Here is a 23,059-nt window from a genome sequence, read left to right as displayed (position 1 = left end):
TATCCTTACAATGATGGGACTTAAACCTAGCCTGGTGCTACCAGACCATCGTACTTAATTTCATTTGTACAGAAGGTCTGGAAGTGCTGTAATTGGCAAACGTTCACTCACTTGGAGGCGGGTGTCTGTTGAAGTTTAAAACTATTGGATCTACCCAGTGCCACTCTGGATTAGCCAACCAATTGCATAACGTTTGGTCGTCACCTGTGTCATGAGCCGGCTTCTGGCGGTGCGTTCCAGTTGTACTGGAAACTCGGAAATTTCGGACTTCACTACATATTGTAGTCTATGGATCTACCGCAACCTGGCAACGGTAACTTGCTAGAGCCTAACGTTTAGTTATTTGGATGAGAAAGGTTGTAGGCGTCCATACTTACGCGAGCAGATGCACTGGAACACAGACAGGTCGGAACTCGGAACTACCAAGTCGGAAATCTCCTTCTTCCGAGTATAAAGGTATCAACTGAAACTGGAGCGCGACTTCGACGTCATCGTTCTCAGCCACTCGTTTTGTTCGCTGATTGGACAGGCAGAAATCTGCCTGAGCAGAATCCCACTAATACGCCCCGTCCCCAGACTGACTACTGAAGGGAAAATGAAATTTGGCCGGAAGTAGGTAGGCGGGCGGAGCCAGGCTAACTTAAACCTGTAATGTTTAGTCTTTGGTTTGCCAATCTCCTATAAAGACCAAAACCAACAGCAGCGTGTCACTGATTGCGCTGTCTGCTACCATATTCTCAATCTGTTGCGCTCAGCCCCAAGCCCATTGGTGCACTTCCTACTGAAGATATGCTAAAATTGTAATTCATTTGTTGGGGACTATTTTCAGCAGCGGATGAATCCACATTTGTTGCTCCAGTTAGTATTTGGTGCAGTAGGAGGGGGTATGTCAGTGGGATTGAGTCAAAATAAACTACAGGGTGTGTTCTTGGTGATAAAGGAGCATGTCACCATGTGCAACATCATGAATCACTTATGGTTTTTCATGAAAGTTGTGATTATTTTACTCGTAGTTTTGCTAATTGAAGGTTTTAAATTCTACATATTAAGGAGTGCGTTTTAGATGATCAGATTATTATGATATTTCGAGCCTGTCAATGGATATCTTTCTGCTGGTGACTGTGATTGGCATTTGTTTATGACCACCTTTTTCAATAAGCCTTGGTATCATTTATTCTTTTGCCTCATCACTACTATTTGGAGAAAAAGCAAACTTCATGTGTGACAGCGTTAGTTCACTTCAACACGTTAGGAGCTGAGTCATTCATACAATTGGTGATAGGATGAAGCCGGCTATTGTTGAAAGCTGTGGATGACAAGCTTGATGTGTCTTGTCTCTTCCCCTATAACCTGCCTATTTGCAATCCGTCTTCCTTACATCCTTTCTCCCACTCTTTCTTTTCTCTGTCTTAGGATCTGTGCGGTTCAGGCAGGATGATCCCTATTACTCATCAGGCTTTTATTATTATGAATGCTTGCATGGGATTAACTAAAATAATTAAAAGAGCACTATCCTCCTACTCAGCATCGTCAGCGCTCGTTGTTTTCTCTCCCCCCTTCTCCTGCTCTTTGTATCTCTTTCAGTCTTTATCCCCTTATTTTCTATCGCTCTCATCTTATTCTCCTCTCCTTTGGGGGCAAAGAGGAAATGAGAGGGGGGGAGGTAATTAATCTGCATTCAGTGGTGAGAAAGGAAGAAGGAGGTGTGTATCCGTGTGTGTGTGTGTGTGTGTGTGTGTGTGTTTGTGTTTTTTTTTTTGGGGGGGGGTCTACATATCTCCTACTCTTTTATATTCTTTCGCTCCATCTTTTGTGTTTCTATGTATAGAAGAAGCACATGGATGTCTCCTCTTGTGTCACAAATGTTCAAATGGATCTTGTAAACTGATCTATGCGCATATTGTGGCACTTAAACGTAAAACTAAATGGTCTTTCTCTCCTCCAGCATGGAAACGTTTGTATGTCCCAAAATGGAATAATTTCCCTGACTGCAAGTTTCCGTTCACCTGGTATCTTATGACCACTTTGCGTTTGTGGCCTTATTAGCTACTTGTGTGAGGACAGTGTGTACCATCTTTTCTATTTATTTGCCCTTATATTACACATTCATTTATGAATAAGCAAGCCAAGTACAAATCTGAAACTACCAAGGTCTTAATGGGACAATCAGACACAGCTGGAGAGATACTTCAAGGCAGAATCTCAAGATTATGACCCAGCTAAAGGTCCTTTTTGTGACATTAATTGTTGAGTTCAGCGTCCTTCAGGGCAGTTTTGTCCCCTGGGAACATGTTCAAATCTGACTTGTGCATCTCGAATGTGCCATGCTATGTTTGATACAAAAATGGCATGGCTATATTTGCCCAACACGTGAGGTTTAATACTGAGTAATGTGATTATATGAACTCTTATCTGGCTGTCAACTTTCCTCTCTCCTTCCATCTCCTCACGTCCTGTTTTCTCTCTCTCTCTCTCTCTCTCTCTCTCTCTCTCTCTCTCTCTTTCTTTTTATTTTTTTAACTTACTTTCATTTCCTTTCCTTTACACTTTTCTCCTCTCATCCAACAACCCCCCCCCCCTTCTGTTTTTTGGTCTCATTCTATCAGTCTAGTAGAGAAAAAGCAGCACAGCATGAGTCATAGCTGTGTAGCTCCTCCCCTTCTCCACTCAGGTAGAAAACAAATCATTGTGGATTCCTTCACTTCAACCCCCCCCTCTCTGTCCTTCTGTTTGTCTATCTGTCTCTGTTATGTGGGGTTATTCAGTTAAAGTGACAGTGCTTCTCTCCTCTCCTCCTTCCCCGCTGTGGGAAAGTGCTCCACCAATCGGGTTACCATCGATCGGATACATTCCCAGAGATGAGCGAGTGAAGAAAGGCCATCATCTCAAACTTGTCCTCTTCCTCTGTTCCACACATTCATTCTCTTTTGATTTCTTCTTCACCAGGATCGCTTGCAAAGTGGAAGTTATATCATCCCAGTAATAATTTCACGCTTTTATCATTGGTTTGGCCCGAGTGTTTTTTTTTTGTTTAGCCCTCGTGCCCTGTTACGTAAAGCAGACCAATTAAGAAACGCTGCTTCCTGGCCCTCTGGTCACGGAGCTGACGAGACCGCAGAGTCATAATGAGCAGATCGGACATCCACTCCACTCAGCATTACAGTATGTGCCTGTGTAACCAAGCGCCCATGGTCTGCACACAGAGATGGCTGTTCCTATAGTCACATGGCGCAGGGATGAATCTACTGGTGATTTCATCGTTTCCTCAGCGATTGTTTGTGTTTTTAGAAGTTCCACTTTCTTCGTGAATTTTCTAAACAAGGATGAGGTGTCACTAGTCACTACCAACACTTTCTGCTCCTTTTTATCAGTTATGTTTCTTCTTCCTGCAAGCCAGTTACTGATCTAACCTCCTGTTGTGCTACCGAGGGAATAGGGTCAGCTATAGGGATCACTATCCTGTAAAATGACCTCTGATCTTTGCTGTGGGAAACAGTCTCATACAATAGGAGACAAACTGTCACATTTCTTTTTTGTTTCAAATTTCCCCTGGTCCCCTGTTTCAGAAGCAGGGCATCTTTAAGCAGTGGGTTCTTCAGTTGAAAATTGTTTTGTGTTTTACAAGCTTATTAAAAACACATTTTGCAGCTCACATTTTATATCAAGGTGGTAACCGATAACATTAGTTTTCTTGCCACAGACTTCAGATAGGAATTGGAAAATAATAGCAGTGTTCGATCAGTTTTCTTACACTGCTTTTCACGGAAAACATAGTTTATGTTTTATATTGTGACAAGGATTTTTATGCACTTGTTAATATTGGGGAGACAACATGGTTTCGGTTAAAATGACTATTCTGTTAAGGATAGAGACCTACTGTATATCCTCATGGTCACCATAGGTAAGGGAACAACCAAGGTCACGTTTACAAGGAGCCAATGTTTGTCGGATGGAGACAGGAACTGAACTGCTCTAATATCAAATGTCTCTCAAATCTGGAATGACAATTGTAGTGCCTTCAAAGACCACTGCAATCCAACATGGACATGTCTTGGAGAAGCTGTTACAAACGGTTCTAAAATTGAGTTTGACCTTGAGTGCAGGAGTGACCTCACACTGTACCGGCTCACATCCTTAATCACTCAATTTATTGAATCGTTCTTGGTGAACACTGTTGGAAAAAAAAGGGAAGAGATCTTAGCTTTTGTTTCACAACAGGATACACAACAAACGAGGGGAAGAGGATAATGTGATGACCGAGAGGATATGGATGGGACATTTGGATGGGCATTTGAAAGCGTGAGCCATCAACAGAAGGGCGAGTGTGTATGAAAGGGAGAGCTAAAAATAGTTGAGTGTCTCTGAAGACATCATGGAGGGAGCAGAGGAATCACCTCCGCAGCCTCCGGCAGAAAGACTGACAGAGAATCGGGAAGCCACTGAGCATGTGTGTGTGCAAGGCTGAATGGGGAGGTGTTGTGCCTCCAAAGCATGTTTATTGTTTGCATTTACATCCAGCTCCATGCGCTTGTTATGAATGCTCGTGTGAGGCTTATTTCTATTTCCTTCGGTACTTCCTTAATGCACTCAGAAATCTGAAATACATTTAAAGGAAGGAAAAGGGGGTTTACTGGAGGAGAGGTATAGACAGTTTGGAAAAACATTATTGTTCATTGAAGGAAAGCAGAATTTAGACTTAAATTCTTGCTGTTGCACTGCTCCTATCAATTGAGAAACTGGATGAATTCTGTCCTCATCACCGGATGGAATTTTCAGTTTTCATGGAGATGGATATGACATGTGAGCCTAGTGACTGTAAAGATTGGATCCCTATACAATTGTGGCCTGTTAAAATGTCCAACTCATTGGCAACTTATTCAGTAAAAGCTTCAGAAAAAGCCAGCAATTTGAATCCAAAGTAGGGACAATCCAGCTCAACCACCACTCCTAAGGCCAAGAATCAGTTCTAAATCCCAAGCCAAAATGGATTAGACGTCCCAAAGCTCCTATATATTTACTTTACTTAGAAATAGTTCTACCTCCTCTGACATGTGTCTGTTTAAGTGGTGAGAGCGATGGTCTGCGCCAGATGAAAAACAATTTAAGAAGAGAGATAACAGCTGTTGTTACCGTTGGAACTTATACAACTGCAACATTTGCAGTTCTGAGCTCGCATATACATTGTCACCAGCTCTGGAGCACTGGAGTAACCTGGCCAGACCAGCCTGATCTTGCAAGCTTCACATTGGTTTCTCTCCCGAAGATCAGTCTGGACTTTCTCCAATCTACGTGGGTAGGAGCCTGGTCAAAACATGACTGGGCCTATCAGGGGCCCGTTCTCACCTACCGGACAGGAGATTGTATAAAGTCCAGACTGATGATCCATGGGAGAGAGTATAACATGTATAGCTTGCAAGATTAGGCTGGTCTCCCCAGGCTAGCACTATGGACCTTTTAGCTCCTAATATTGGTTTCCTGTCAGGTTCAGTCTCAGTGTTTCAGAGAGCAGACAAAGTTAGATGTGTAAGAAAGTTACACATCTTTTACCTCTCTATTGGAGAGGTAAAAGATGGATAGAACTGCCGACCAGGCTGCCCGATGTCATTAACAGAGAGCCATTTCGATTCTCTGTTCATTTCATGAATACAGGTCAACTGTATGAGGTGTTATGTTGACTTGGGGTCATTAAGGGTCTGCATATTTTGTCAGGAGAAGCTCTGTCTCTTGTCTGGACTTTCACAGCAGGACTGATCTTCTCTGCCAAAGTCTCTTTGCAAAGCTCCATTACTTATCCTGGCCCCCGTGTGTGTTTGAGTGTTTGTATATTTGTGTGTACATGCATGTTTAAGTAAGTTCTGTAGCATATCGATTAACAGTTTGATGTGAGCTCTGTGGCTTAGATATTTGGGCTTGGACTGAACATTGTGAGTTCATTGTCATTGACACCATGTAGAGTGCAGAGACACTCACTCTGTATCTCTCTCTCTCTCTCTCTCTCTATTTCTCTCTCACACACTCTCACTCACACACACACACACACACACACACACACACACACACACACACACACACACACACACACACACACACACACACACAAACACTGGACTCAGAGCAGCTGTTGGACTAAGCAGGTCTGTGTCCTTGGGGAGATGCAGAGTGTCAACACACACTCTGCGCGTGTATATCAGCCTGTGAGGTGTGTTTGTGTGTGTGTGTTTGTGAGCAGTCAGCTTGCTCAGTGCTCTGCAGTTCTCCCTGTAGTGACATGGACCGGAGCAGCCTTCTGTTTACACTCTGTGTGTACCCTGACTACTATAGATGGGGTAGACAATATAGTAGAAAAACATCTAAGCACCTCAAAGATGTCCCTCCCTCTTTATGATTAAAATGATTGATAATAATGGTTGTAATTATCTAGAAATATCACTGTTATTCAGTGTCCAGACTCGGGTTCTAAGTAAAATATTTCAAAATGTTTGGCGTCATTATCTTTGGAGTTGACCTTTAGTGACAGGTTTCAGGTATCTTTGAAGAAACCATTACAGAAATAAAATTTAAATTCTAGCAGTCGATGCCAGTAGTGTTTCAGTATTTTTTTTCATTGCCTTTTGGTAAATTGTCTCCGAATTCAAGAAAGAGTATGAGGCAGGCAGTCCTGAGCTGCTACTTTTGAGAATAAAGCAGCAAATTATTATTTATGATTGCTGTAGGACTGTGGCGGCCATATTTTCAAAGTTTAGTATTGGAAATCCTCACGCTGAATAGGAGGGATGTGGCTCAATGGTGACGGTTTTACTGGTTGAAATTTCTCATCTTTTGTGGATTTTAGGCCTAGGCTGACTTCTCATTTGAAACAGTCGCACCACGTCTGAGCCATGACACCAACTGGGAATCTGCTGCATGTCTGAAACACAACAACATGCTTTGCTGGTGGAATAAGGGATTAGGGGGAGAGTCAGCACACAAGGCTACAGTGTTGTACTTGAACTAATACACAAATATTTTTATTTGTCATTCAGCAGACAGTTCCAGATGTACACACATTCATATAGCATGAATCTCCAAATTGTTATTACTCCTCTATGCACCCCCATTCCTGCTTCTCGCTCTCATGTCATGGCAGCCAATCAGAGTGCAGCTGCTGACAGACAGGCACTAGGCTTGTATTTGGGTCACAACAGCGGGATGCCGACTCAGCTAACTGAGCCCCAAAGCTGCTGGTGGTGGAGCTGGCACAAATATTGCTCATTGACTCAAACACATACAGGGCCGCAATTAGAAAGTTGTGGTGATGAAATTGGACCCATGTGCATGCAGAGATAATAAAAACAATCAAGCTGAATGTATACGGTGAGTCATCAATTGCAAATTCTTTGAACAGGGTGGATTTGAGTCCACAGTGTCGGGACCTAAGCGTCAGGTTTTAGTGTCAATCCCTCAGACCCAAAGAGCATGGTCTTCTTCTGTAGAGCAGCCATGTTGGCCCGAAAGATCAACAATTATAATCCATCAGAAAAACAGTTTTCTACACCCACAAATAATAAAACATAGACCAGATTATAAAGAAGCCATTCAATGCATTGAGGTTTAAGTGTGTAATGCAACATTTCCCTTTGCTCTTTTGCTCAGTCTGCCAGTGTGTGAAAAATTGTAGCGTAGAGTTGAATTAAGAAAATGTGTGTAAAGAAAAAAACTTAAACAATACAGATTGATCTGGATATTGTTTAGGATGAAAAAAACAAAAAATAACACAGAACAACAACATAGAGTATACCCAGGGTCTTGTAATATATTTTGATCTCTTCCCTTTTGACTACATAGGCAGTGATGAAAGGGATGATGAAAGTCATTTCCTGTATATTATGTGTTGTACATACATGAATGGAACGACCGATGCTGCCTCCAGTGGGGCCTGAAGCAAAGCTCTAATTTACTTCAACAGACCCTCCATAGCAGCGGTTTTCAACATCGTCATCCGCCCACGTGCGTGTATGGGTGCGTGCGTTGCTCAGGGAGTCGTAGGCCGCTCTTGTGTCGTTGCTATATTAGTAATTGCCATGCTTTTGTGAGAAAGACATCAGGGCTCATTAACAGCCGCAGCCTGACAGGCGAGTCGAGTCAGGTCGGAGTCATGTTGGAAATTAATTTGCACAGGAAACGTTGAGTTATCGGTGTGCGATATAGAGAACCAGGGAGAGCGAGGAGAGGGGAGCCGAGAGCTGAAGAGTGAACAGGGCTCTCTCTCTCCGGAAAAAGGTGACAAAGCAGTCAAATTCTAATTATGAAGCTCCAACTTCAGGCACGGAAAGTTCCGCTGCAGGGCTGAATACATAACCACAAACCCGGGAGTTGCATGTGAACTGCCTTTATGGATTTATGTTTAATGAGTTCAAATGCACCGTTATTACTTTGTCCTCTTTGGCGTGATGATGAAGTGAACTTTTACGCCCCTTTCATCTGACTTCAGGGACACTCTTGTTCAGATTTATTAGCTGTCCTCACCCTGAGTAGATTATTTCACCAACTTGTCAGTGCATTGCTGTGATATTTGGTGGACAGATAGCCGGTGGGTTAAGGGACTGCTGATTAGATTTTGGTGGCGATACAGATCTGATCGTTTTTTTTTTTTTTTTTTGCCGTAGGATGGTTATTGCTTTTTCAGTCAGACCTATATGACCCTAATAGGAACAGAGACTTGATACTAAATCCCAGGCAATGTTTGAATGTTCCGGAACACTATTTAATTTATTTAACAGGAGCCTTGTGTTTGTTTGGATGCATTTTGGGAGATTGAGAACAAACTCAGCAAACTTTGTCTAATAATCAGTAAATTACAAACTGCAGTTGCTATTAATACAAAACTATAAAACATTATCATAAAGTCTCCCTTTTTGCTGACACATTAAATGAGAATCACAAGACTTTAAAAACAGATCAAAATCAAATGCACAACAAACAAGACAAATGCTATTGTCAACAGTTAGCTACCATTACCAGACACTATGGGAAAGTATTATTGGATTAGGTCATCCAATCCAGGCATACTCCACGTCTGTAGTTTGATTATGTTGATCAACCCTTTTAAGATGAACAGATGAGTTGACAAAAAATTATTATTTATTTCAACTTTTTTAACAGAGAATATCCAACTTTAAAAAAAAAATCCCCCAATCCAGTTACTTATTTTCTTACAATTTTATTTGTGCATTTAACTAATAAATATAAAAAGGACATGTTTGTAGTGCAATGAACTAAATGAAAACCATCTGATTTTGTGAGCAAGGCACCCAACTTAGCTTTTGATTCTTCTTCTTTCATTCAGCAGGGGAAAGTGTTTTCCCCCCCAAGAATGTACAGCCACATTCGTAAGCGTATAGCTCTGAAAGATATCAGTGGACTCATCCTCGGAGGAAAATCACAAAAGGCGAGTATGTTTTACTGTAATAAGTTCGGAGGGGGATTGTGTCATCGGACTGGGAGTTTGGCTTCATGGCATCAACACCACTTTTCTGTATAATCAGAAGTGTCTGTCCTCCGCCTCCTTTCTGCTCCTTTCATCATGTGGCTGAACGGGACTGTGAAGCTCCCACTTTCTCCTTTTTTTATTCTTCTTCTTCTCGTCCTATCAGATTTGGATATTTCTTTCTCTCTCTCTTATCTCTCTCTCTCTCTCTCTCTCTCTCTCTCTCTCTCTCTCTCCAGTGGGTTAATTACTGTGTGTCGCCCACTTCCCCCTCAATCCTGAGTTACATAAAAACTGAACTCATTAATGTGAAAGAGCTAGAAGTTTTGCCGTTCTCTTGTCATGACAAGCTTTCCCTCTGATGGCACGTTGGCAGCGAGGCAGACTCGTGGCCATTAAACTGGCCTGAGAGCTGTCAGGAAGATTTAAAGAGATCGATGACACTGCAGGGTCCTTCACTGAAGTGGTGTGGTGTGCACTGGAATGGCCAATACCACGGATACATAGGCCAGCATAATAGATCAGTAAGATATGTAGAGGTGATGTCAAGTCTGGTAGATTTTTTTGTACCTGTTTAAATGGCAACACACGCGCCTTCATGTTTCTGCCTAATCAGCAGTTAAAGGGCTGGACTATTGATTTGAAATGTAATGCTGTTTTTGTGAAGGGGCTGGGAAAAGAAAATCGTACACCGATGGATGTACTGCAAACTTAGTATAGACTTGATTTCCATTTGACAAACTCCATTTGCCAATGAAAGCTGTGATTTGCGGTTGTAAGTTTAGGAAACAATCCAGTACGTGGAACTTCAGTTGAGACTCTCTTCTTGAACAGCTTTGGAGTTGGTGGAAGGTGTATTTATTTCTCTTTCGATAGAGCTTGTCTAGCAGTTCCCCCTTATTTTCGAGTCTTTTTGCTAAGCTAACCCATCCTGGTCCACTGTAGTCGACACAGATGGAACTTCTATCTACTTAAAATCTATATCTACGGATTGTGTTTTTTTTTTTTTTATTACATTGAGTGAAACGATTAAAACCTGATCACTTGTCAAACTGTTGTACATTAACACCAAAACATCAGCTTGATATGAAAACTTTGGGACCTCAACCAGAATCGAAAAGTATCGTGTAGTGATTTAAGACACATTGTTTGACCTTCATAATTCAAGGGAAACCATCAATGACTTGTTCAGGGAGTCAACTTAAGGTAGAGAATGTAAGGAGATCCCAGAAATAATTGCCACCAGCCAGGAAACAGCCGGACCTTAACCCTCCCAAAAACATTGGATTTTTCTTCTTTACACTTTGTCTTTTGCACTTGAACAAATACATTTTAACGTGCTACATAAATGAGCTTGGTAGGTGGATGTTATTGTTGTTCTACATAGCCAGGTTATCTGTCCTCACCTGTTTGCAGTCTTTGTGCTAAGCTAAGCTAACCGGCTGCAGGTTCTAGCCTTGTTAATGTACAAATACGAGCTCATTCCATATGAATGAATGAATGGCTTCATTTTGTAATCCTCCGGTTCTAACCCTTTCCTGTCCTCTGTTCTCTTGGTATGTCGTGTTAACCTCCAAGTTCACTTACAGTTCAGGTGTGGTTGTGGTGGACACCTTTCAACACTAAAGTGGTTGTGTCGGCGTGTGTGACTGTGTTAGCTCTCTCCACAGGGAACACTTTAGAGTTACACACTCGTTTCTCCGTGCTTTCGTCATCAGCTGCTCCTATGGAGCGCACTAGATCACAGTGAAAGATGGTGGTTTGTAGTTGACTGAGACAGTAGCTCTCACTGAGTCCAGAGCAGAGAGAGCTGGACGCTTAAGTCTGGTTGGCAGCTTGCTTCAGAAGCTGCAGCCTAAACACATAATGTTGCCTTCAGGGTTCTGTAAGATAAACTGTATTGTAAAAATTCAGCTCCATTATGACTTATGAGGAGTTTAACAATCAAATACACTCAAATATAAATGTTTACTTGACATTAGGGGCACTCTTCTTATACGTATTTGTATTTTTGGATAGTCCATAGTTTCCTTCACTTTTTTTCAAAGTGAAAATTGTATCCCACTTCTGTACATTTGGGGGATTTACCAGAGCCGGTTGTGTCAAGGAAATCAGTGCATCAGAGGCCAATACATCCAAACTTTTAGTCCCTGGGGAGGGTCTAGGGCATATCCCATAATGCTTATTATACAACTGTTTTCACAGAAAGAGTAGCACTGACCAGGAATGCTCAACTGATTTCAATGCAGACACTTTTATTTGTGTTCTCTTAAAGAATATGAGTGCTTAGTCTGCTTACAGCACTGCGCTGTGGCTGTTTTACAGTATGTAGGGCATGTAGGATGTTTCTGTCGGCTCTGATGTTACAAATTGCTGAAGTGTGTCAACCCAGGCAGGGAAACTGTATCAAATCAACTGAAGAACATGAAAATCTAACCTATCACTGACTTGTGATCTCTCTTGCTGCAGTCTGTGTTCTGTTGATAGGTGATGGCATCCAGCATTAATACGCCATACTCTAATATGATCTGAATGCTGCATGAAACCTTTTACGCTCTCTCTTCCTCTCCCTCTCGAGGCTTGACCCGTTTTCTTGGCCTCCCTCGTTTTCCTCTCCTCCCCCTCTCTCATGCCAACGTAGGGAAAAGAGGGGAATGAAGGAGGAGCTGATTAACTTATTAATAGAGCAAGGCAAGTGTTGTGAGAATGTGGAGAAGGACGGAGGGAGGGAAATCATATTCTATATATCCAACAGGAATTCTATTGTCAGGGGAGCAGAAGGGAGTGAGGGGGGAATTGGTGGAGGAGGGGAGTCTAACCTTGACATAGATATCCTTCGTTTTATGTCGATGTGTGCATTAAGTTTTCAAAGAAACAATAGACTGAATTGACTTTAATAAAAACACAAACAGCATAGAAGAAATTGGAGCTAGAGCTGAGTGTCTCCATCATCCGTTGCCTGGTAGATTTCTGTGCTGAGAGCTAACCATTGGTCTCTTCTTCTCTGCTCTCTCCTCATGCTCACTGCTGATTGGACGGCTGCTTCCTGCTTTCAACATGCTGTTTTTAAAATAGGTAAGCGCCTCTCATATCATCTCATTTGTTTTTCAATAACCAAATTCTTTTGAGCGGCCATAAAAAATATGTGATCTTCTTACTATGCAAAAAAACACATTTTTCTTTTAAATCATGTCCACTCTTGTACACCATACCCACCCTGCTTATTTACTGCAAAACCACAGCTGCCCAACCGAACCTGGATCATATCAAATTCAATATTTATTCACTGATCTGAGACCACCGGAGGGACAGCGGAACAGTCTGCTGTGCTTAATTCATGGTATGAAATCAATGTTCAAGCCCCATCTCTATGTATGAGATCTCATTACCCGCGGTGCGCAGCCCACAACAGTGAAAACAACTCTGTGTCTGGACGGCCACATACCTGTCAGACTTATCGGTAAAAACCAGCGGCAACAGTTAATCAATGTTACAGAGCAGTAGCGATCCCTTGACTCAGATGATTGGTTGGAGAAAAAAAAGCAGGATGGCATGAAATGACTGACAGCAAGGGTTGCAATTACAAGGCCAAAGTGAGGATCAATCAATATCTTTTTGGTCGGTATGAGAGAAGGAAAATGAATATCTATCGACTCTTGTGGGTGTGTGAGCATCTACATTAGTTTTGATTGCTTGTCTTCTGTGTCTGTTTGAGTGTACAGTGTGAATGCAAAGTATTTCCCCCCGTCTCGGTAATAAGATGTTAATGGGCCAGAGCTCAGTTTTGGTGGCTGACAGATCTGATTCAAATGTGAGAGGCATTGGACTCATCAATCTTGCGGACAGCTACAGATGGCTTCCTGAAAGCTAGGAAACTCTATCAGAGCCCCGCTGAGCTCCACACAGGTCTGCTGTGTGGGTGGCGAGCTCGTTTCCACACTTTCTTCTCCACCCCATTGCTCTTTTGTGAAGTATATTTTGGAAATGGAAGGAAGTTTGAGAGATATTTGTCATCCCCCAGTGTAAATTCACATTTAAAAAGTTGAATTCACATCTTAAAGTTTCCTTTTTAATGATCTCCTCAGTGTGTCTTCTCATCATAGAAACACAGTAGTCTCCTGCATCATTTGAACATACTACAGGTTTATGATGTGGTCATTTGTTTACATTATTTCATATTTTTTTTCCGTCTGGTGTACTTATGTGAAATTAATCTTCTCAGGAAACCATGCACGTGCCACATATTTCAGCTGTATCTAATGTCCACTGATCGCAGAGTTGGTGGTTGGATCACCCAGCTCCTTTTGTCCATATGTCGAAAGTTCCTTGGGTAAAACCACCAAAGGCCGGCACTTTGCTTGGTAGTGTCTTGTCTGCATGTGAATAGGAATGAAAAATGCTGTCAAGTTGGAGTCGGTGTGGATCGAACAGATGGGGTGCTGGTGTGAATTTCAAGTCAGCATTGCAAGTTGTCATACCTTAATAACAGAATAAATCCATTTTCTGTGGCTTGCCAGAAGAGACAAGTCAAATAAACGTCTCTAGATCAGACTACTCTATGGTTAAGTTCCAGTTTAGGTTTTGTCAACTTGGCTAAGGAGAGGAACATGGTCGCGTTTAGAGGAATTCAACTTATGACTCAGGATGTGAACTGCACTCTTCGTTGTCACACTTAGACACCTGAGTAATTATGATGTCATGCTCCTGACAGAGAACTGTCACAATATGTATAACCACAATACGAGACACAGCTTATCTTTTATTAAGCATTTGACTTAATGAACAAATCTGTACATTTCTCTGGATGCCTTAATGTTGTAGAGGCCAGAGACAATTTTTAAAACATTTACTTGTTTGTCACTCCTTGTGTACACCAAGCCTTGAAATGCTCCAATCGTTAGAAATCGAAAATCGGTTTGCAATCCTAGTCATGAAGATTGCAGTGTTGAAAGACATTTCGTCATGTTTGCAGAAAACTTCTGCATTTTTTTTAAAGGCTCAGGGCAACGGTGCTTAAACAACACACCAACTTTATTTTGTTTAAAATATGACGCTTGTTTGTGTTTCTTTGTTGGAGTTGAATTGCTTAATCAACAATCCTATGGTTATTGTTGTATTGGTTCACTGTTAAAGTCACTTCTTCAAACTCTCCACTAACTCTCAATCCCTACTGGGGTGAAGTGAGAAGGATCGAGTGTACCCAAAGAAGGCTTGCTTAGAGTGCTCGACTCTGGTTCTATTTATAGTTCAATTAATTTTATGTTTTCCATTCTGCCTAATGTCTAGCTCCCATGCCCTTTCAGTATTCTGTCTCATTTCTGATTCTCCTTTCTTTCACCCTCGAGTCATTCACAGCTAAATGCAACATGCTTATTATCAGCCATATGTCAGTTATTGCAAACAAAGAAAAGGAAACATTTTCTTTGATTGCATTCACTGGTCTGACTTGGCTGCTGTCAGAAATATCTTGCTGAAGTGGTGCAGAGGCCAGCCTCTTGACTCTCGGCTTTACTTGGTGGTTTTAACCACACTGATTGAGTGTATGGATGGCTGACTGTGACCTGCAGGTCCATGTGCCCAGAGCACTGCATGGTGGGGAAGATTTATCTGTTCCAAAACACTGAACCCTCAAAGAAAAGAAGATATCTTCTGGTATGTGCTGTGTCCTGAGTTGACTGCTCATGCGACAGAAATGACTCCATCCAGAACACCTGAGATCAGAGATGAAAGAAGTCCACCTCACAGCTGCTTCGTCTGTTCAAAATGATTTAGGTTTCATCACAGGGTTCCTTGATTGGAAGTTTCTTACAGCTGGGCGCTCTGGGATCTGCAGTTTACATACATCAATGTACTGTCTTTGACTCTTTGTGTTTTTCAGTAGAAGGCAAATGTAGAGTTGATTTAATATACTATGGAAATCTTATCCAGGGGATATTTTTAAAGTAATCTTTTCTTGGAGGAATCATGGAGATTTGGCGAGGAGGAAGGAGTGTGATAGGACTGAAGACCAATTCTTTGTTGCCGGGCTGTGGAGTTTAAAAGTCCTGGAGATTATTGATCTGTTTCAGCAGAGAGCAGCAAACTGATGAAAGGGAGAGAAATCAATGAAACTGAGGTTGTTGAGTCAGTTGTGGCTTCCACTGATCGCACATTGGTTTCATATGCCTTCGGGGAGATTTGCTTTAGATTTCTAATCTGTCTGTGATTCTCAGTGCTGCACTGTGTTCTAGTCAAATGGTGTGGCTGCTGTTGTTAGCATGTTGGCATTTTGCATGTGGCATTTAGTTCTTTGTTTAGCAGTAGTGGGATCACTGCTCATTCAATAGCTCAGCGGACTATTCCCCCAATACGCCGACATGGGAAATAAAGCACTTCCCCTGTTCTACAACTCCTTAATGGAGACTTGTTAATGTTCCTCTTGATGCTAATGCCACAATTACTTTTTTATGAATGTTGGGAACTAGTGCTCCAAGTCAATTCGTATACAATTGTTGTCTGTGGTCCTTCAAGTAATTACAGTAATCAGGAAACACAGATCAATTAAATGAAACAGTAAAAGTAGTGATTTGATATATTTTAATATTATTGTAAATTAATACAAGGTTTTTTTCTGACATTTTATAAAAGAGGACATTATTTCAAAGTATCTGTTGATTAATTCGAAACAATCAACCGACAGACAGACAGACAGACAGACAGACAGACAGATAGATAGATAGATAGATAGATAGATAGATAGATAGATGTTATTTTATTTTTTTCCATATTTTATTGTTCTCTGACTTCCAGATATACTAAAACACCAACTATTGACAAAAAATGCACAATGACTTAAATAGTAATCAGGCAGAGAAAAGCAAAGACAATGGTGTTTGATATGAAAATGTCAGATTACTTAACGGCCTAGAGCTGCTAAATGAGTGCAATAACTGAGAAGAACATTGAATAATGTCAAACATTAAATGCACTTATGATTTTTTTCGTACTGCATTGGATCAGAAACATATAGCAGTCTGCTCATACGCTTGCATGCCATAGGAGTATTTATGGGAAAAGAAAAAGCACACAGAAGATTATGGGGGCACAAATGTGTTTTTAGTGGAGATAAGTCATTCTTATATAGCCCTCACTGGGCCCATGTAGCTGTAACATAGACTTTAAATGGCTTTGCTGTCTCAGAGGTACACTGTGTAGAAACATTAACATCACTCTTATTGCATTCGTTTGTCTCTTCTTTTTATTTATTTTTTACTGAAGCTGGAGTATTTTGTCTACAGTCACATTCAGGAGTTGACCACATCTAGCAGGGTCACAAGTTCAACTGGAACAGTAAAAACAATTTTCCTCTGATGATCATACATTACATGTAACAGCAAATTATACCATCAGTGCAAAGAATGCTATTTGTATATAGTTTTTCTTAATGCCTTTTGTCACGGATACGCTGACCCAGGATCTACAGCTGGTGTAGTAAAACCACTTTTTTCCAAAGGGGGCGCAAGAATGAACAAACACTGAAAGATCCTCGGTGCACCTTTTAAATTGGATTCCAATTATTATTATTTATGTTTTTGTAGTTGTTGTCTAAAACAGTCAGATTGACTGTCTTAAACAGTCACATTTACCTGTAGACTTAAAATGATTTGAACCAGTCTTAAACCCGAATACCAAATAGTGAAGATGTCATGAAAAGCAATACAACGAATAAGTAGAATTATTTAGACTCTTAAATACAAGAGTAATACAGCACTGAATAAAATAGAGCAGGAATTTGCTGCTGCCATGTTAAGGTTTTGAGGTTACTAGTTGAGCAGTACAACAAAACATGCACAATTATTTTTGCAGACTTGGTGTAAGACGCTCACTTCTCGGATATATTTTCACTACTTCTTTAAGTTTTTATGAATACACTGATTAGTATTAAATTACAGTCACCAGGTATTTGTGTCCAGCAGCTGGTGAATGTCTGTCCAATATTTACTCTGCTTTAAGCTCTGGTTTGCTTTCAAACTTTTTGCGAAAAAATATATGTCTCTCTTCAGCTGCTAAATCTTCTCACTTTCTTCACCAGCTGCTCCCTTCACTGTGCGTCTGTGCTGTTTGCTGCTGAGCAGGTATAGTGCACAGTGGGTTTATCAGAGCTTGGTAGCTGGAGAGTGTTGAAGGGAGCAGTGAGACTAAAGCACACAGTGAATGTGCTGTAAAACTCAAACTAGGAGCTTAAAAGGCTACAAGAGCTCTGTAAAGCTGTCGTGTTGGTGATACGTCTGCGACTATTTAGCTATTTCACCTGCAGGGTTAGATTGATCATTTAGCGACAAAGATACATATTAAAAATGACTTCAACAAACCAGTATTAGTGTCTCTGCTCTGTGGGTTTTCTCTCAGTCCACCCTCCTAACCTATATCAAAACGTGCACATACAGTATATGCCTCCATACAGGGCAGGCTTTTTACGAGTTGTTCTTATGTTGTGGTAAGCAGTGGCAGTTTCGCTCGAGCTGCTCTTGACAACAAGATCAATGAGGCCCAGCGAATGTCGCCCAGGATGCCATTTCAGGTTCTAAAACCTGAGACATAAAAGAGCCCCCTGGCTGCCATATTGCCCCATACTGCTGCTTACGGCTCTGCTCGTTTCATTGCGAGAGCCCGCGGGGAAATCACCTTTCAAAGTAGCGGGACACTCATCTCCTGTGAAATATATACAGTATATGCAGCACCAAGTAATGAAGAGGTGCATATGCGCAGTGGTATTTCCACTCAGACCTTCAGTACAAAGTAGAATATATAGTCCCCGGTGTCAGGGCTTTGATAGAGATGGATGGGGGCCGTCTTGGTGGTAATAAGATAAAGGTATCAGGAGTTGACATTTCTGCTAAGGTGCGCGAGTCAAGTCAGGTGCGAGCTCTCAGAAGTACACAATGAAAAAAAGAGACTCAGGAGTGGCAGTGTGCTGGTTGATTGCCTTTTGTTTTTCTTCTCCTGCTTTATGACAAACAACTCACCAGCTGGCAGTTATAGGTAGTGAAAACACCTGCCAACAAAGCTTCACTCCTTCACAGACTGCTGTTCAGCTGCCTGTAATGTGTTAGGAACGTGTGAGAAAATACTTTTATCTTAGAATTTGTTAAGTATTTTGTTACCATTTATGTGTTCATATACAGTATGTTGTGTTAAATATTGCTCTGAGCATTGCCATCAACAGACAGCATAAAAACACAGGATTTGGAATGAGCACACAGTCATCCTTCCAGAGCCAATATTGACATTGGAAGGACCACCTGATAAATGACAACGTTCTTAAAACAAAATGTGTCATCTGAGAATGGAGGTACGCGTTAGACCAAACTGAGAGGGGTACTAGAGAAATACACTCCGTTGACTTGATCATTGAGGCCAATGGTTGATGAGGGCCCAATACAAGATTCAAAACGGGGACCTGTTCAATAAAGGAATAGTTCGACATTTTAACTCCCAGAGCACGAACGGGTAGCCTTGAAGGTCATGTCAATAATTTAGATCCATAGCCATGATAACCTCTTTCAAGACGTGCCGTCTTCGCTCGATGTGAATAAGACAGACGATGAAGATATGACACTTAATGTGAATTCTATTTCATATTTGTGTTTCAGGTCTTGTGAAGCTGGGCATCCACTGTGTCACGTGTCAGAAAGTCGCCATAAAGATTGTCAACAGAGAAAAGCTCAGTGAGTCTGTTCTCATGAAGGTAAGATGGTTGTTTGTTATCAGTGAATGTGTGTTTTTCTTTTTTACCTGTACATCTTTATAAATCAATGCATATTATTTGAAACATTTACTCAAACTGTTTAAAAAACTACTCAAAATAGGGTGGTTGTTGGGGACTATTTTAAATCCACATTGCTTGTGAGTATCTGCAGCAGCCTGATAGAAGTGTTTCAGTGAAGTCGCCATTTGCACCCACGTTTATTTTCCAGCAGGAAACACAGCAGAATGTGATGCCGGTACAGTTTTTAAAGGTTGAGTCTCGCTGTCACTGTTTCACCCACTCACTGAATTATACAGAGCAGGTGTTTGACTTCCTGTTCTTTGTTGCATTTTATTATTACTGTCACCACTCCTGCGTCTGCCTACACCTTGAACACACAGCTGAATGCAGTTATATTTGGCATGATGACTCACATGGACAGTATTTCCACATCCCACCAGGTTGACTCTTGTTCAAAGGTCAATGTTTCTCATTTCAGACTTTGATCTTAAATATCGGATTAAAACATATTTTTGTCATTTATCTGTATGGTTTTATTCATTAAGATATTGTTGATTTTATCCCTCAAGGTTTTCAGATATTTGTCTCCGAGATGTCTGTTACCACCCAGTGGATGTGAATTGAGTTCTGCTCCAGCTTTGAAAACATGTCCAGGCCTCACTGTCAACAGTATTGGAAATGTTTTCTACTGGAGAAATATTCACTATTCAGCCTAGTAGGAACAATTGTATTACTACCATCATTATTCTAACCATAAGCTGAAAGATGCTATTCTCTGTGTGTCCTTTCACGTTGCACATCTGATGCACTGTTAATACGGAGATATAGATTTGTACAGCTTTAAACATCTGTATGAAGTGGCTCATCAGTATACAGTAACTGCAGTAGAGGTTAACACTGTCCTTGCTCGACCATTCTACTCTTTTTAATGCACACAGAAGCTCTGAGCCGTAAAGAGAGAGGGTGTCAAAAGAACACTGTTGTGTGTAAGACACCTGACAAGACAGGCTCATCACGGCTGGTTTATTGAACAGCAACACACACACACACACACACACACACACACACACACACACACACACACACACACACACACACACACACACACACACACACACACAGACAACATACTCAGTGTGTGTGTGTTTGGGGTTAGTCACTACAAGGGTTTTAAGTAGATTGGATCTGCTGTAATGATCGGGAGCAGCCAATTGTCCAATGAAAGAGCTTGTCGTCACACCTTTGTGGTTCTCTCTGCAAATCCTAAGTACTTAAGTGTGTGTGTGTGTGTGTGTGTGTGTGTGTGTTGGCGGGGGGCATGTGACAGTCCGTTTGCTGCTGGAGTCTTTGCTCTCTTCTTGTTTTCATCCTTATGAGCAAACTGAGTGAGGAACACTTTGATACTCTGTCTCTCCTCTCCTCTCTGCTCAGTTAATGCTGGCACTTATTTGGTTGTTAACACTGATGATACTGTGTGGGGGTATGTGATCGCAGAAGGGGTGTTTGATTGTCCGGTTCTGTAACATCTCATAAATGTTGACAAGGTGATTAACATAAAAGTCAGTTTCAAGGGTGTGAAAGATCTCAGTGACACCTAAAGGTCAGAGGGATGGGCTTTTTGCTGATTGGTTGGCAACCTCGGACTAAATGCCATACATCCAGGTCTTTGCCTACATCACATTTACTGTCTAGGCTTTGACTTATATTTATAAAATATGTATATATATAAAAAGTCTGCAGTCGTTTCTCCATCCCAATGGTAACCATATAATTTGTGATGCCCCACCTGTTTTATTTCAATTAAATTGAACTGATCAGTTGAGGGTCAACATTGGTTAGAAGGTTAACCAATCGGCTAGCTATCAATTAGCCTTAACTGACATTTAACTGACATCTTAGCTGTCACGTTAGAGCATAATTTGATTCATGACCATCACCTTTTGTGGAATCGTCCTGCTGAAGGAACAGAGTGGGTTAAAGGGCAAGAGGAATGTCTAACCCAAGCTGAAACAAGGTTAGCGCAAATTGCTCTGGGCCTCTTGTCACTGGACTATGAAGTCATTGACTTTGTGTTGCCAACCATCCACCCTGACCTTCCTCCCTAAGAACTTTTGCGTCCGAACAATACATCCCAAGCCAAACATCCATCATGAAACAGTCAACCAAAAATGACATCAAAGAAAACATACAAGACACTATTATAATAAGGAATCAGTAAATAAGAATACATATTTAACATTGATGGCTTTTGTGGATCGAGTCTGCATGTTATGTTTCTTTGTCAGAGGGATTGCGATAGTAGCCTATCAACTTGTTAAGCATTTCAATTAGTACAAGTCTAGTGTCATGACAACACAACACACTGTTGTGTTGTTATTTTCTCACTTTCATTGCCATCAGATAATCAGCCATGGAGCCTGTTTGTAATTAGATGTGAATGGAGGAGATGATGGTAGCAGATGCTGCTTCTGTTTGCCCCTCAGCTCAAACCATTTTCCTGCCCTGCTCTCTCTCTCTCCTATCATCACAGCTCTGTTTCCCTGCTTCTGTGTTCCATGCCAACCGTTCCCTCCTCTGTCAGTCTCGGGGGTTGCCCCAGCAGCCTCTTCTAATCTTTCCCGCCTCTGCCCCTTTTTTTTTATTTATTTAGAAGATGCTGAGGCCCTGTTGTCATGGCAACAGGCAGCGAGTTATGGCCCGCATTATGGCCATGGCGTTCTCACACGATGGAGTCTAACCAGCCACCTAAAAATATACCAATATAAAAATTAAAAAAACACAGGAGGGATTTGGAGGAGTTACATGTTTAAAACATGACGTTCGCCCCCGCTCTGCTCCCCCTGCTTCAGTTGGCATTTTTGAAGAGTCCCCATTTTGTTTGACATTTTCACAGTGCTGTGGGTTTTACTTTTTTCTTTCTTTTCTTCTCTTTGTTGCTGCTTGTATTCTGGACTTTGCGTAGCGTTGGGCGCATTCTTTTCAGGTTTTTGCATAATGAATTCCTCCATTCACAATGCGAGACACATTTACATTTCCCTTGTTTATCGTTTCTCGTGGAACCTTTTTAAAGGAATAACCCAAACTATTTCCATATAAATACATGTCTTACAATTCCTCAAGCTTTTCCATTGGGTGCTCTTAACTGGCTGTCTGGTAACACTACAAGTAATGTGTTTCATGTTTCTAGTTTGCTCTGAGTAGAAAGAGTCCATCCTCATCAGGATAATGATGTTTCTCAAAATGCCTAAAACAACTCATGTTAACAATTACCAGACAGGGACCAAATTGACCATGTTATTGTGTAATTATGATGTGAACAGTAACGTAGTGTGATGTAGTAATAGCACCACACGATAGGAGGAAGGCATACACAATAGATGGGTGGTGCACTTGCAACCTTATCACCAGCCAGGAATGTCGGTAATGGAAAATTCTACTAAACTAGAACACTGGATAACATGTAGGTCCTAAATGACAATTCTCTAAACCAACCAACTTTCTCTGAACTTAAAGTTGTTATTACGATAATGATTAAATCGGCCGATTATAATTTTTTTTTAAATCCAATAAATATATATTGAAAAAAATTACTTTTTTGAACCCTTAAATATATATAAATACTGGTTACTGTCAATAGGTGTACAGGAACTTTTTATTTATTGAAATATGCATTATCTAAAAAAAATAAAGTGTTACAAATATGTCTAAAGTGACATGCATTTTTTAACTCAGAACATTAAGCATTTTATGTAACTGCACCCAACCCTCTGGAACTCCCTCCCTCCAAACATCAGCATCTCAGACTAAATAAACTCATTCAAAAGTCAACTCAAAACTTACACCGG

General features: G+C 41.1%; 1 protein-coding gene across 1 annotated transcript in view; it reads left to right on the top strand.

The window, feature by feature from the left end:
- LOC307250618 (serine/threonine-protein kinase BRSK2-like) overlaps nt 1-23,059 on the top strand; it is a gene marked incomplete at both ends in the record, with an annotated part of 96,111 nt that overhangs the window by 25,292 nt on the left and 47,760 nt on the right. Inside the window, one exon of the mRNA XM_080027734.1 lies at nt 19,099-19,193. Within this exon, the coding sequence (XP_079883860.1) occupies nt 19,099-19,193 (95 nt within the window). The remainder of the gene's footprint in view (nt 1-19,098; nt 19,194-23,059) is intronic.

The sequence above is a fragment of the Ammodytes marinus genome (assembly GCF_949987685.1).
Source record: "Ammodytes marinus genome assembly, chromosome: 1".
Lineage (NCBI taxonomy): Eukaryota > Metazoa > Chordata > Actinopteri > Uranoscopiformes > Ammodytidae > Ammodytes > Ammodytes marinus.
This window is presented reverse-complemented; position numbering and strand designations above follow the sequence as displayed.